The 15833-nt window shown below is 42.1% G+C and overlaps 1 protein-coding gene across 3 annotated transcripts in view; it reads left to right on the top strand.

Moving 5' to 3' along the window:
* ARID1A (AT-rich interaction domain 1A) overlaps positions 1 to 15833 on the top strand; it is a 67595-nt gene that overhangs the window by 19149 nt on the left and 32613 nt on the right. For all 3 annotated transcript variants that reach the window (XM_037032884.1, XM_037032882.1, XM_037032881.1), the window contains exons 2-4: positions 6843 to 7055; positions 9303 to 9755; positions 11051 to 11167. In XM_037032884.1, coding sequence (XP_036888779.1) covers positions 6855 to 7055; positions 9303 to 9755; positions 11051 to 11167 — 771 coding nt within the window. In that variant the 5' untranslated portion in view covers positions 6843 to 6854. The remainder of the gene's footprint in view (positions 1 to 6842; positions 7056 to 9302; positions 9756 to 11050; positions 11168 to 15833) is intronic.

Genomic DNA, 15833 nt, shown 5'->3' with positions numbered 1-15833 from the left:
TCATAGTGGAATGAACTAGAACTAGAATGAAAGAATTGTTTTTCATCTCTTATGAAGTAGAAAACTGGATTGTGATTCTCCTGTTAGGAGAATCATAAGGATCATATATAAGGATGATAATCTGAGTGGGTTTGATTACCTGGGTCAGGTGTTGTCATATCTAATGAAAGACTATTTTAATATTATCAATTCAGGGGAAAAAATTTTAAGATTTTGTTTCCAGAGAGGGAGAAAGAGAGGGAAATATCAGTGTGTGGTTGCCTCTCATGTACCCCCCCTCACTGGGGACTTGGCCCACAACCCAGGCGTGTACCCTACTGGGAATTGACCTGGCAACCCTTTGGTTCACAGGCCAGCACTCAATGCACTGAGCCATACCAGCCAGGGCTAACTTCAGGAAATCTTTTTTTTAAAGATTTTATTTATTTATTTTTAAGAGAGGGAGGGAAATATCAATGTATGGTTGCTTCTCATGCGGCCCCTGCCGGGAACTGGTCTGCAGCCCAGGCATGTGCCCTGACTGGGAATTGAACTGCGATTGTTTGGTCCACAGGCCCGTGCTCAATCCACTGAGCTACACCAGCCAGGGCAGGAAATCTTTAATAATTTCTCTAGTGAGGCCACATAGGAGGTAAGGAACCTTTTATTATCCTAGATGGGGAAACATGACTATTTAAATAAACAGAAAACAAAAGGAAGGGTGTCTTACTATTTTAGGAGGCTGGGTCTCAGGATAGAACTAAACAAGCAGGCTTCTGGGCAGTTTCTCCTCAGTTGGGGTATGAGTCCTTGACCAGTCTTCAAAGTCATGAAATACTGGAGGAGTGAGAAAAGACAGGACAAGGGGGCATTGGCTACAGATTTCGAGGGGGAGGGGAGTACAATGAGGTGATTTACAATGGTCAACTTATGTATACGAGGGTACAAAGGGTGGTTCTTTTATGGAAGTCTGCTCTTTACATCCTAAAATTTGAGTGGAGCCACGTGGAGCTGGCGCCTTAGTTGGCTGAGGACTTAATTTTTGTATTTGTTCCTGCTCCTCAACAGAGGAGGGCCCAATACGGGAACTGGATCAACAGCTGCCGCCTGTCCCTGTAATCACAGGAAGCTGAGGCCGGGTGCCTTTGTATGGGAGCTCTGTAGCCAGACAATAGTTTGTGCTGGCGGGGGCCATGTGGCGAGTCATGTGACCTGGGGCTGTTTTCTGCCGGGGTCCTTTACCCATCTGTTCTCTCGGCTCTTTCTGGGTTATCAGGCGCCAGTCCAAGTCCTCCTAGGCAGCCAGCTTCATGGCCAGATATTATGAGCACTAACCTTCCTGGCAGGGGCGGTGTGGCTTCGCATTTATGCAGATTAGCCATGTGTTTCTCACTTCCAGGCGTTCCACAGGAAAAGCCTTTTCCTGTGTTTGGCTCTCAGTGGGCGGTTCCCAGCTTACTGTACTGGGACTCGGCTAGCAGCAGGCATGCACGAGAGGGATCACAGTACACTGGCCCCCCTCCCATTCCACCTCCAGTGCTACGTCACCACAACACACCCGCTCGTGCTCTCATACTGTTGGTGTCATTCATTCGGTGCCAAGATTGCTTTAAAAAATTCCCTTGGCCCCAGTTCAAACAGGAGTACAGCTGGGATGTGTTAGATTTTAGGCAGTCTGCCCTCAATTTGAGATGAGTTATAAATAGCAGTGCCGACTTCCTTAACTACCGCTCTCTGAGGTAAAATGCAGGTTAATTACTGTGGGAATCAATTAGGGGGTTCTTTCGATTAAAGAGCCAGGGATGCTTTTTTTATTGTTATTATTAAAAGTCATACAACAAATCTGGCCAGGAATAAATTGAAAGCACAAGGAGTAAGAAGTAGTATGTTATTGTCCAAAATCCAAGATTAGGGCTCTCTAATCAAGATTAAGTTTATACTGGACCTAGCTAGTTGGCATTTAGGGTGACAGAACAAATGGACTTCTTGATGGATGGACACCTTTTGGCAGCCCTGGCCCATTCCTCTCTACAGCATTCTTGCCAGTCCAGATCAGACTCCTCAGGGTTGTTGCCTGGTCGCTTCCTTTCTGCATCTTTGGATTGGGACTTGGGCCTGGGAGATTTCCTCAGTTGAACTTTTATTTCAAGAAAATTATGAAGTTTTACTTTCCCTGATGCACTGCCACATGGTGTGGTGCATTTTGGTGAACAGAAGCTTTTTGCTTGAATAAATTCCTGGCCCTACCTTCTTGGCTCTCCATCAGTCGTGGTCAGAGATTAGAGAATTTGAAGTCTAGTCTGTTATATCTCTGCACCTCCTGAGGATCATTGTGGCTTTCCTTGGTGCAATAAGAAGTAAGAGATTCCATTAGCTCACTGGTCTGGAGGGGCTTGTAGTTCCATTTGCTTGGAACAGGGAAACTCTCTTTGCAAGTGGTTAGTCTGCAAGCTGTTTGTTCTGAGTATATTCAGAGGGACTGGCCTGCTAGGCATCCTTGCCTTTGATGCCCCTAAACTGCATCTTTTGATGAATTTCATTTGGCAGCCAGTTTGTAACACAGCCAGTGATCTGGAAAGAGATAAATGGTGGATGGAGGTGAGTGGGGGGTTCTTATGGCTCTTTTCCTCTTTTTTATTTTTACTTTTTATGAATGCATAAGGGTATATAACAGGGGGCCTGACTTCCCTGATCAAGGGGGTGGCATTTTTCTCTCAACTATGTGTCTTTATGGCAGAGCCTTTGCTTTTGAAGTGTAATCACAGTAATCTAGGCCTGTGGTTTCCCATTGAAAGGATTTCCTCTAGTCTTTCCCAGAGAGGAATCTCTTGCTCACAGTGCAGCAGGGTTTGGTGTTTCCCATCCATTGCCTTTTTTTTTTTTTGGTCCCTGCAGAGTGCTAATACTGGCTTTTCTATCTTGCGTGTGTGTAGTCAGGATTTTTCCAGTCTAAAATGGCTACTTTCAGATAAACTGATTAGTGAAGATTTAAGGTCCTGTCTCTTTTGAGAGATTGGAAGATGGCATTTCATCTATTACTGCAAATCACAAATCTTTCATAATGGTTTCAAATGTCAGAAGTGTGCGTTAGGTTCCTGACCACCTCCCCTTCTGATATGAGCAGACATTTAACTTTGACGTGAGAACAGAGTAATCTGATTTTTGGAGCTGAATATATTTTTGTTTGCTAAATTGCATATTCTGTTGATTATAACCCTTTGGTGAAGGAAGGGAGTCAGAAATCTGATGTCCAAGAAAGGGAAATGTCTTTTTTGCCCCCCAAGAAGAGAAATGAAAACATCGATTTGTTATTCCATTTATTGATGCATTCGTTGGTTGTATGTTCACTGTCTGAAGATTGAACCCTGCAACCTTGGGGTATCCTAATGATGCTATAAACTAATGGAGCTACCCTGCTAGGGCCAAAGGGAAATGTTTTAATTTTATTTTTAGAATAAGACTTTCTTTGAGTTGTGTTTATTTTTGGTCTGCAAAGATTTCCTAAAGTTGATGGAAGAATCCCTGAACTCTTTATTAACTGTCCCCCATGTAATTAGCTGTCCCCTAAGGGGAGTACGGTTCTCCTGCTGTGAGAGAAGAAAGGTAATGTGCCTCAACTCTTTTGTTTCTAAGCAAGCTGTTGGGGGATGCCTATATACTTTGAAGAAGTTCTTGTATAAAATGGCACCTAAAATGGCACATAAGATTCTTCTCAAAAGTGTGCTTGTTCTCCCTTGGCTGAGTATCCCACCCTCCCTTCTTTCAGTGTTATTCACTTTTTTTTCCCCTGCCCTCAAAGTCATAACCTGATTTAGGGTGTGCCCATGACCCTATGGCCAAATGTTTTGATCTGGGCTTTCTCTCCATATTATCTCCTACCCTCTTGTTGCAGTAGGGCAGCATAGCACATTGGAGTTACTGAGCTTTGGCTTTGCATTTGGGGTCTTTGAAAATAAAAAACTTGATCTCTGGCTTCCTAGAACTTATTCTTTAGAGATTCAGTCAGTTAGCTGGACAACTAAATGATAAACCATATAATTCTGACTGAATTTGCAGTAGGACATTTGGTGGAAATGTGAGAGATCAGAGTATGCTGAAGAAGTATGAAGTGGTTTCATGTCGAAGTGTTGCGTTTTTGCTAGTGGGAGCCATTGTGGACAGGAGGGCAGGGCAGGAAGGTACCATTGCATAGAGCTGGGTATGTTCCATAGGTTGGGGTCTTGTGTGAGACTGAAACAAATGTGCAGAATTGGGGCATGCTATGGAGAGCTTTAATAGCTTCTGTTTATTGGACATTTAAATACCAGACTGTGTGAAATGTGCTATGTGCATTTTAGATTAAAAAATGGTAAGCTTTTTATCTAGGATTTGAACCCCATGTCTATCAATTTATTACTCAATTTATTTGTTCTTCCTTTGCAATACTGACAGAATGTAGTAGGTAGGATATTCTGCAGGAAGTTTGGAGCTGTTGTTGAGCGAGAAGAGATGAAAATTATGAGAGCATTGTTCTAGATCTGTGTGGTCTAGTATGATAGCCACTAGCTACATGTGGTTATTTGAATTTAATGAAAAGTAAATAAAAATAACTCAGTTTCTCAGTTGCACTAGCTATATTTCAAGTACTTAATAATCACACATCGTAGAAAATTTTATTGAGTGTTTCTCTAGATCACTAGTTCTCAGCTAGTATATAATCATCCAAGGATCTTAAAGTGCTGGGGGAGCCCAAGCCCTTCCAGACCCAGTAAATTGGAATGTCTAGGGACAGTCATTTGTGAAGCTTCATAGAAAATTCTCATCTGTAGCCCTGGTAAATAGCTACTCTTCTAGAAACTATGGTAACCATGGTAATGACTGTCCCTCAAGTGTTGTGGAGAGATCAGGACTGACAGATACCCAGAGTGGTCTTGTTTCTGTTTGGTAAATGTTGTCTCTTCACCTGGGGGCCACATGGACAGCAGCTGCAGTCTGGGATGAGATGAAGATCTCCTCATTATGTGTGGCATGATGTGGCCATGTAAGCCCCTGTGCTCCTTATAGGAGAGAGTGGTGATGTTTTGGCTCCAGGTATATCTGGGGAAGAGCACATGCTATTCATTACTTAGCAGTCCAGATGTAGTTAAATCTGAACTTCCTTAACAGTCCCAAAAGAACTCATGTAGCTCCAAAATTATGATTGGGAATGTTATTGGAGCTTCTGCTACAGAGGCAGGACTTGGCAAAAGTTGTTTTAGTTATGTTGGAAATGGTACTTTAATATTGACATGTAGTAATGACTTGGGACAGGTTGTATTATGATTATAGTTTAGATGAGGGTACTCCTATCATCACTGTTACCTTTTTAGTTGAGATTTCAGCTGCAGCCTAAGAAAACTTCACTTCTACTTCTCGTGATATTTAGAAGACTGGTCCCTGTGGCTTTTTGTCTTACCTGTTTTCTTCATACACCTTGACTTCCTCTATAACAAAACATTTAGCTAGTACTCTGCCCCTGCCCGAGGCATGTACAGAGAGCCAATTGTTGAATGCCCCCCTATTTTGGCAGGATTTTTATTTTTAAGATCTTACACTCTTAAGTTATTTATTAATTATAAAATAACAGAGCTAGAAGAGACCCTATGTATAATCTAGAACTGTGGGTCTTAAAGTGTGGTCCCTGGACCAGCAGCACCAACATCATCAGAGAACTGTTACAAATGCATATCCTAGGCCCAACATAAACCTACAAAATTGGAGACTCTGGAGGTGGGTCCCAGCAGTCTGTGGTTTATAAGCCCTCCAAGTGCTTATGATGCATGCTAAAGTTTGAGAATCACTGAACTCCTTGAGAGTTAATGATATTCAAGCCTGGAGCATTAATATCTATTCCCCACCCCTGATTTAAGATTCAGTTTTCAAGTTTTATGTTAGGTCCAGGCCTACTCACCAACCTGGATGATATCTGTTTGTAAGGTGCTTAGGGAATCTCCTCCCCCCGCCGCACCACTAGTAGATATAGTTAGGCATTTCTGGCAGAGAGAAAGTGTTCTGGGGGCTCTGTTCTATATAGTTCCAGTAGGAAGAGGTTAATGTCAAAAACTCAATGAGCTGATTGAACCTGTTGCCCCTCAAAGAGATGAAAGGAAAGAAACTAGGTTTTTAACCAAATACCTGTGAGTTGAACTTATGAGCTTTCATTATTGGCACTATGCTGTACCTCTATATCTTGTTCTTTGAAGAGACAAAAGTTCTATCCTCCTTATACCCTTAAACTCTTGAATATTAAAGGACATGAACTTTCCAGGTGAGATGCACAAGGCTGTAAAGTCAAAGTCATAGTTCCCTTAACAATTGTAACTTTGCACATTACCCATTTGGAAGAAAGCATAAATTTAAGTGCTTGTGCCAGAGCACAAACAAGCTATGGATATTCGAGGAAAAAAGATTTCACTGTTTAAAGAATAGAAATATCTAGATGAATGTGTATTTGAATTACCGCAGTATTTTAAAGCATCAGTTTTGGTGTTGAACAAGATCATGGCAGTATAGCAGCACCATTCTGTCCAAGCTGCAAGGCCTTTGTTCTGATTTTTGATACCATAGGGTGTCTGTTCATTGCTCCATACCTGGATTGTCCTTTGGATCTCAAGTAATACCACAAAGTAGTATGTAGCTTATAAGATGTTATCATAAGGTGGTGGTGTTTTCATTTTACATATGATAAATCAAGGTTCTAAGGAAGGGTTAATGGGTTTGTACTATTACTTTTTCCTAGTAACTGTTCTTCTATGTGGCATATAGACCTGTATGTTTGGGTTTGTGTTCATATTCGCCAGAGGCCATGAAAACTCCAGGTTAATGGAACGTTCTTTATTTTGTAGCCATCCAGTCCAATGGATCAGATGGGCAAGATGAGACCTCAGCCATATGGTGGAACTAACCCATACTCGCAACAACAGGGACCTCCATCAGGACCGCAGCAAGGGCATGGGTACCCAGGGCAGCCATATGGGTCCCAGACTCCCCAGCGGTACCCGATGAGCATGCAGAGCCGGGCGCAGAGTACCATGGGCGGGCTCTCTTATGCACAGCAGGTAGGTGGTGACTCCTATCACCTTAATCCTTAATCTGTCCAGGATCTGGTCTTCATCAGTAGAAACAGAACATGTCTTTGGCCACATAAGTGGGAATCTACAAGAAATGTGATATTGGCCCTGGCTGGTGTAGCTCAGTGGCTTGAGCACAAGCCTGCGAACCAGAGGATCGCAGTTCGATTCCCAGTCAGGGCACATGGCTGGGTTGCAGGCCGGTTCCCTGCAGGCCAGCCCCCAGCAGGGGACGCACGGGAGGCGGCCATACATTGATGTTTCTCTCCCTCTCTCCTTCCCCTCTGAAGATAAATAAATAAATAAAATTAAAAAAAAGAAATGTGATATTGTAGACATCAAAGCAAAAGGCACCGTTCAAAAAGAATACCCTACACATGTTACCATATTTAAACTGGAAGAGTCCTAGATGTGTCCAACTGCGGCCCGCATGCGGCCCAAGATGGCTATGAATGAGGCCCAACACAAAATCGTAAATTATGCATGGACCTTTTTTTGCTCATCAGTTTTCGTTAGTGTTTGTGTGTTTAATCTGCAGCCCAAGACAACTCTTCTTCCAGGGTGGCCCAGAGATGCCAAAAGGTTAGACACCCCTGGACAGTGTCACCAGCGTGCAGTGGGTATGCTTTTAAACAAACAAGGTTAGACACTCCTGGACAGTGTCACCAGCGTGCAGTGGGTATGCTTTTAAACAAACAAGGGCAAGATTCTTGCCAAAAGAATAAATGTATGTATTGAGCATATTAAGCACTCTTAAGAGCTGAGAGAGCTCACTGAAAAATTATCAGAAGAAAAATTATCAGAAAAAGAAGGAAGCCAAAGAGAAAGATACCCAGGTTCACCTGAAACACCATTCTGCTCCACCCAGAGAAGTGCACTTTGTGAGAACCAGTGGAAAGGAGCCTGAACAGCTAGAACCCATTGTCTATGAATTCATGTTGTAATAAGTGTAAAATAAAAATAAAAGACCTCTCTGCACTGTTACAAAACAGAAGAACATGTTTTTGGTTTCTAAACCTCTTGAAGGGATCATAGGCCAACTGGCTATTACTTACAGTATGCTGCTTATAAGGTGCCATCCCATGTGTGCTGGAAGGAAAACTGCCCTCAGGCCACAGGCTGTCCATATCTTTCTTTAGACCTGGCATGCTTGTACCCACTAAATGGTGATCTCTGAATGAGGCGGGAAGAGATCAGCAGTGGCTGAACACCTTATCCAGTGCTACCATGAAAAACTGCTCATAACATGTGCCCTGGGGATGGAAGAAGCCCTTTATGTTTTTTCAGCGTATAGCTGTATGGTTCACAGTGAATGTTTAGAAGGGACTGGGGGAAGGGAGGAAGAAACAAAAGGGAAGGTTGAACAGTAAAGATTCTAACAGTGCTGTTATAAATGTTAAGATTTTTCTCATCTCCTTTTGACTGGTCACCCACACCACTGTTTTTTATTGTTATTTTTGTTTTGACAGCTTTTTCTACCATTTATTTTTTAGTGAAATTCATAGTAAAAATGGTGAGGGACAGAATATACAATCTAACTTTACTCCTAAAACTTTAAAGCAAAGTATGCCTTTAAATGTAAAAATATGGGGTATTGACACTTTTATTTATCATTGTTGTTGTTGTTGTTTTTTTTGTTTTTGGTTTTTTGGTGGGTTTGTTGTGGTAGTGGTTTTTTGTTTGTGGGTTGTTTTGTTTTGTTTTGTATTTCCAGTATCTAGAATAGTGCCTGGTACACTAAGCAAGTAGACTCTCAAATATTTTTTGACTGAAGATTAAATGAAAAAGAGAACCAAAATTGCTTAGTGATTTGCACACTGTCTGGATTACTAAACCCTAGGTTTTCAGTCACTGTGCCAGGCTGCTGTTGACTATTCATTGTGGCTAGGATACAGATTCCCAGTGCTTATAAAAATCATCTAGACCAGGATAGAAAGGGTAGGCTCTATGGTGAAAATAACTGTTCTTGAACTCTTGTAAATGGCTCAGATGTTAAATAGTGTAAATTTTCAGTGGGTGAATGCAGTGCACTCATAAACAAACCAACTAATAATCCAGCTTGGCCATCCTTCCTGGTTCAATTTAAATAGGGATGGTAGAAAAACCCTGGACCTTCTAAGTGTGAGGCGTGGCTCGCTTCCTTTCTATGCCCATTTGCATAACTTCTGAGAGAACCTCACCTTTCTTGATTCAGGAGAGTGAATGCTAAAAATGTATTCTTTCCTTTTCCTACAGATTCCTCCTTACGGACAACAAGGTCCCGGCGCATATGGTCAGCAGGGCCAGACTCCGTATTACAACCAGCAAAGTCCTCACCCCCAGCAGCAGCAGCCACCCTATTCCCAGCAACCTCCATCTCAGACCCCTCATGCCCAACCTTCATATCAGCAGCAGCCACAGTCTCAGCCACCACAGCTCCAGTCTGCTCAGCCTCCATATTCCCAGCAGTCAGCCCAGCCTCCACATCAGCAGTCTCCAACTCCATACCCCTCCCAACAGTCTACAACCCAGCAGCATCCCCAGAGCCAGCCCCCCTACTCACAGCCACAGGCACAGTCTCCCTACCAGCAGCAGCAACCTCAGCAGCCAGCTTCCTCAACGCTCTCCCAGCAGGCTGCATACCCTCAGCCCCAGTCTCAGCAGTCACAGCAAACTGCCTATTCCCAGCAGCGCTTCCCTCCACCACAGGTAAGATGCCCATCTCTTGGCCTTCTTTATGTGTGTCCACAGACAGTGTGGGGTTGGTGTCATGAGAACTTTGCCATACAAATCAGTTCTCTAAAGTGCACTTAATAAATAACCAGTTGAACTTTGGATAGGCATGCTAACTGGATTGATTGAACTAATAAAGGCATAACCTTCTTAATTGCATAAAAACCTGTACCTCTCCTTGCTGATGAAGAAATGGGACAATGGAAAGTTGCATAGACAGATAAATTGGAGACAGTGGGACTGATTTTTTTGTTTTTAACTAGCATTTAGAACTTGAGAACCCAAGTAAGTTTGGTCTTTTTTGTAAGACACTAACTTTGGGAGGCTGTACATTTGTTCTGACTGCTGTTCTGGTCTGCTATTGCTCAAAAGATTTTGGATCCCCCCATATGCAGTTGCCATCAGAGATGACAGCACATTCTTTAGAATATTCTCAGTGATGGCAAATCCTTTTACTTTTTGAGGCTAGATTTAATTTTTAGAAATAGCTAAAATTCATTTGTAGCCATGTCTGTGAACAAGGTAGATGCTGAAGCCTAAAAATAACAGTTTGGACTTTATTCTTTGAAGAGTAAAAAGAGGAGAAATGACTGAATGATGATAGGTCCACTGAATATTTTGGGCATTGGTGGCATTGCTGGAAAAATATCTCATTCCGAGGTGATGACTTTGAAGGAAGTGGTAGTCAGTTTAATGCAGAAGTTCCTAGTATAAGATTTTTTTGAGCGCCCTGGCTGGTGTAGCTCAGTGGATTGAGCTCAGGCCTGCGAACCACACGATCGAGGTTCGATTCTCAGTCAGGGTACATGCCTGGGTTGCAGGCCAGTTCCCAGTAGGGGACCCAGGAGAGGCAACCATACATTGATGTTTCTCTCCCTTTCTCCTTCCTTTCCCCTCTAAAGGTAAATAAATAAAATCTTTAAAAAAAGATTTTTTTGTTTTTTAATAAACTAATTGGCCACATTCCTTGCTAGATTTAACTTATAATTAGCCATACTTTAGAATTTAACCCCAAAGAACACTTCTGTCTGGGTGGTGGTAAATGGTCAATAGTGCCATCAGAAAAACTCTTGTATCCACTGTTGACATTCTTGTCCAGAGAGCCACACTTAGTATTTTTCTGCTGTCAGATGGCATCGCATGTACAGTTGGGCAGTCTCTCATATCCAGTTTCCCCTGTGTGAGAGTCTCATAGCCCTTTCACAACGAAACAAGCTTGTCCAGTTTGTCAATGCCAGGCCTTCACAACTTTTGTTTTTCTCTTGTTTTAGGAGTTATCTCAAGATTCATTTGGGTCTCAGGCATCCTCAACCCCCTCAATGACCTCCAGTAAGGGAGGGCAAGAAGATATGAACCTGAGTCTTCAGTCAAGACCCTCGAGCTTGCCTGTGAGTATGCCTGCCACTCTCTCTAAAAGATGATAGGGGGCAGAAAGAAAAAGCGAAGAAAACCAATTCCTGGTTGGATGTTTTGGTTACCTTAAGCTAAATGAACAATGAGCTGTTTCTTGAATTCAAGTGCAAAATTGTGAATAGGAATTTATGGATTAACCTTGTAAAGTGTCTGTTTTGACTTTCTTCCCAGGGAATAGGTTTGTGATCTGTTTAGAAGTTTGTTTTTGTTTTTAAATCATGGCATTTTAGGTATAGACTATGTAAAAGACAGAGGAGATGGAGATGTTGGAAGCTCTCTTTGCTCTCCATTAAAGTTTAGAGAAGTTTTGATTTGGGGGGTTGTTGGGGTTTTTTTAACCTTTTGAGGGCCTAATTTTTAGGTTTTTGTCTTAGTGTTTAGCTAAGAGGTAGGATTTGGGGTGCATTCAGCATGGATTGTTACACTGAGCCTGGACAGAATAAAAGCAGTTTTTCTGGTTGGTGTTTTGTATGAATAAGTGCTTTTGTCTAGTGGAATGCTTGGTGTCCAGATGCTTGACTAGTGTTTATGGAATGGACTGGCTGTATCCTGAGAAGGGCCACATAGTTAAGGGCTGGTTAAGAGCTCAGGCTCTAAAGCCAGAGTTCCTGGGTTTGCATTTTGACTCTGCCACTAACTCTAGCTTTGGGCAAGTCACTTAACCTGTTCATATCTGTTCACATCTGTGAAGTGAATGTAAAAGTACCCAGTCCAAGTCCTGGCTGGGTAGTTCAGTTGGTTAGAGCATCATCCCAATACACCAAGGTTGTGGTTTTGATACCTGGTTAGGGCACATATAAGAAACAACCGCTGAATGCATAAATAAGTGGAGCAACAAATGGATGTTTTTCTCTCTCCCTTCCTCTCTCTCTCAGATTAATAAAAAAAACTTACTAAAAATGGTAAAAGTACCCAGTTCATGGGGTGGTTATTAACGTTAAAAGGGTTAATATAGCCCTGGCTGCTGTGGCTTAGTGGTTTTGTGAGTGCCAGCCTGCAAACCGATGGGTTGCCAGTAGATTCCCAGTCAGGGCACATGCCTGGGTTACAGGACAGGTCCCCAGTTGGGTGCATGCTACCGGCAACCAATCGATTTATCTTTCACACATCGATGTTTCTCTCCCTCTCTTTTTCCCCTCCCTTCCCCTTTCTCTACAGATGGATAAATAAAATCTTTTTTTAAGGTTAATATAGAGTGCTGATACAGTGTAGGCATTCCATAAAAGTCAGCTGCTATCATCATTCAAGAGGGCATAGGGATTGTACCTGATACCCAAAAGGCAGTTTGCACCAATCATTTGATGATAGTCTGATTCTGGGAACATTTTACCCTTAGTCTTAGTTCTGCTACTACATGTGAGCAAGTCACTCAGATTTTGAAAATTAATCTCAGGAATGAAATGGCCCGCTCTGAAATCTAGTAGGGCAGTAAGTGGCAAATGCTTCCATTACAAATTCTGTTTCAGTTAGGAAGTGGAAATTCAGCCACACATGCCTAGACAAGAAGAGTCTTTTGAAATTTTGATTCTACTTAGAATTGAAGCCTATCTCTTTGGTTATTTTAACTTGGGAAGAAATGGTTTCAGAATCTTTCAGGAATAGGTAGGAGTCAGGAACACTCTTTATCATGACGCCTTCCCTGGTTTTTCCTGAATATCTCTGAGCCATAACCTTAGTTAGGACAGCATCTCTGGAGTCCCTTAGCACCTGTCATTCTGTCTTCTGAGGTCAGGGTGAAGAGCCACTGTCAGATTGTACTTTTGAGACTGTTGACTTTCTCAGCTGAGGATTTGAGGAGGAAGTGTCTGAATAAGGCAATCTCTTTGTTCCTTTCTCATTAATGTCTGTTGCAATTCTTTTCTGCATTCTGAACTTTACTGTAATGTGCTTTTCGACCTGATTTAGTCAGACATGTGTAACCACTCCCTCATCATCTATGGTCTGTAGCTAAATCTGGGTGAGATGCTGTTGTGGCGAAAACCCAAATTGGTGGATTCTGCCAGTGCTGTAAATTGCCCCTCACCAAAAAGTTTCTGCTTGCTCCTAGTGCTGAGAAGCCTAGCATACAAATATATTTCATGTCTTCTAAGGGTTGAGAGCCTTTGTATCTTTGAGTCCAAGAGCTTCTGATTTGACCTACTGAAGGGAAGGTGCTGGCCAGCTTTGTGGGCCCAAGGGAAGGTTATTCCTGGGCAGCCAGTCACAAGGAACATTCCCAAATTCAGGCTTCTATAGATTCATCCAAATGGGTCATTTGCTCTGTGTTAGAAGCTCCATGTGGGAGGTGAGCTGGCTGGATTTATTTGGCATCTTGTTTTTTGAATTGCTTTTTATCCTCTGCTACTTGGATCAAGAAACAAAAGGTAGTTTTTCTTTTAAGTTTTGGTTTGGTGCCAGATTTGCCTAGCCAGGCTGGGAAACAGTCACATCTGAAGAAAAGAGAAGTCGGGATTCCCTACAAAGGGCTCTTGCCTTTCTTAAGCAGCTGTGTTAAGTGATCCTGAAGGTTTGCCAGTGTATTCTTTTACTGAGACACCTGTTTGTGTTTGGCTCCAGAGAAAATTTTTGCTAGGCTGACTGGAGGGCAGCTCCTCCAGTTCCACATCGCCCTCTTTACTCATTCTCCCTGCTTAGCCCTAAAAGCAATATGATTGTGACCCTTGACTTAAAGATTCAGTGTGGTTTCTGATCCTGATTATTACAAAAATTAGACTTTTGAGGGGTTTTCATACAGTTATAAATGCCAAACTATTTAATTGCTATTATCCTGATTGTTATCTCTGTATTTAAAGCCTCAATTATTTGTTCTTTTTCATTTTTAAAAATTTTACTTTATTTTATTTTTTTATCAAGAGGGAAAGAAAGAGGGAGAGAGGGAGGAGAAGGGGGAGGGAAGCAGAGAAACATCCATGTGTGAGAAAAATGTCTGTTGGTTGCCTCTGGCATGTGCCCTGACAGGTAATTGAAGCAGCAACCTTTTGTTTTGAGGGACAACACTCAACCAACTGAGCCATGCTGGCCAGGGCAAAAAAACCTCAATTATTTTTCATTATTCGTAGAGTAAATCCCACATCCTTAATATTACCTAGGCTGTACCTCCTCCTCCCCTACCTCCCCACTTTCTGATTCTGTAGGCCTGATGTGAGGCCTGAGAATTTGCATTTCCAACATTCTTTGATGGTGCCGATGTTGCTCCTCCAGAGATAACACTTTGAGACCCTCTACTGTGTCCTCTTTTGCTCCCTGCCTTGCTCTCAGCTTTCTCTCAGTTTTTATAAGACCCCATGCTTTTTTCTGCTTCCAGACCTTTCTTTGTGTACACTCTTCTCTTTGCCTAGTACATTTTTTCTTCTGACTCCTCCAGTTCATATTTCAGAAACATCTTCAAGATCATTTCATCAGAAAACTCCTTCCTGATTAAGCTTCAAAACAACTTGAATAATTTCTATGATGCCTTCACTAACCAAAGGCAGTTTTTATTTTGCTTTAAAACCCGCAATATTTAAGACAAAAAAGAGTAAAGAATAATTCAGTGCCTAAGTACTCATCTATAGAAGCTAAACCTTGTTGACATGGGGAAAATCACATATGTATAACCCTGTGGGGTTACTTCCACATCCTCATACACAAAGAAGCACCACCTGAGATTTCTTTGCTGCATGTTTCCAAGAGTATTTTGCTAATACCTCTATTTACTTGGGTCTCTTCCACTAGATGGCTCGTGGAAGGCAAGAACTGTGTCATTAACCTCTGTGCCCCCAATACCTATCACATGACTTCTAACACTGGTGGTTCTCTACCTTGGCTGCATGTTAGAATTACCTGGGGAGGAATGGTTTTTAAACTTAATGGCCAGGGTTCACAGAGTTCTGATTTGTTTGATTTGGGATGGGGCTTGGGCTTTGGTATGATTACAAGCTGTCCTGAGTAGTTCTGATTTACAGTCCCACTAGTCCAAACCATGTTGGGTTCCTTCGCTGTGTGCTTCTTGTTAGTACGTACCTCAATATTAATTTCAGCAACTTATTTAATGCAGACTCAAGTGAGGGGTGACTCAGTCTGTCTCGCTCATTGCCATCATAGTACCTGGCAAATAGTAGGTTCCAACTTATTGAACAAAGGAACCTGAACAGTATCCATTATGTTGCTCATTCAGAAAGTGTATGTCTGACAAAAGACAGCTTGACCATATGTTTTCACTGCTAGGGCAAGGCAGGTATCACAGACTGTTATGGGATGACCCAAACTCCATTTCAGAGAATGTATTAATTTATTTGTGACTCCTGACAGTGGCTTAGGGAGAATTAGGGGTTAGGTTTGCCTTTTTTTCTTTTAAATTTATTGACTGGGGACTGGGGGAGAAACATCTGTTTGTTGTTCTACTTATTTATGCATTCTTTTGTTGCTTCTTGTATGTGCAACAAAAAACCCACAACCTTGATGTATCTGGACAATGCTTTTAACCAACTGAGTTACTCAGCCAGGGCTAGGGTTTGTCATTTACCTTGTAAAATAGCTACCACTTCACCTTATATTAAAGAGCTAGGTGATTAGATCTCCAGGTGTTTCATTAAGTTTTAATTTTCTTTTTTGGGGGACAAAATCTTTGAGGGACTTTGGAAATTGGTGTCTGACTTTTGA

Source organism: Sturnira hondurensis, unplaced genomic scaffold (assembly GCF_014824575.4).
Source record: "Sturnira hondurensis isolate 20B ecotype Veracruz unplaced genomic scaffold, ASM1482457v3 Scaffold0021555, whole genome shotgun sequence".
Lineage (NCBI taxonomy): Eukaryota > Metazoa > Chordata > Mammalia > Chiroptera > Phyllostomidae > Sturnira > Sturnira hondurensis.
This window is presented reverse-complemented; position numbering and strand designations above follow the sequence as displayed.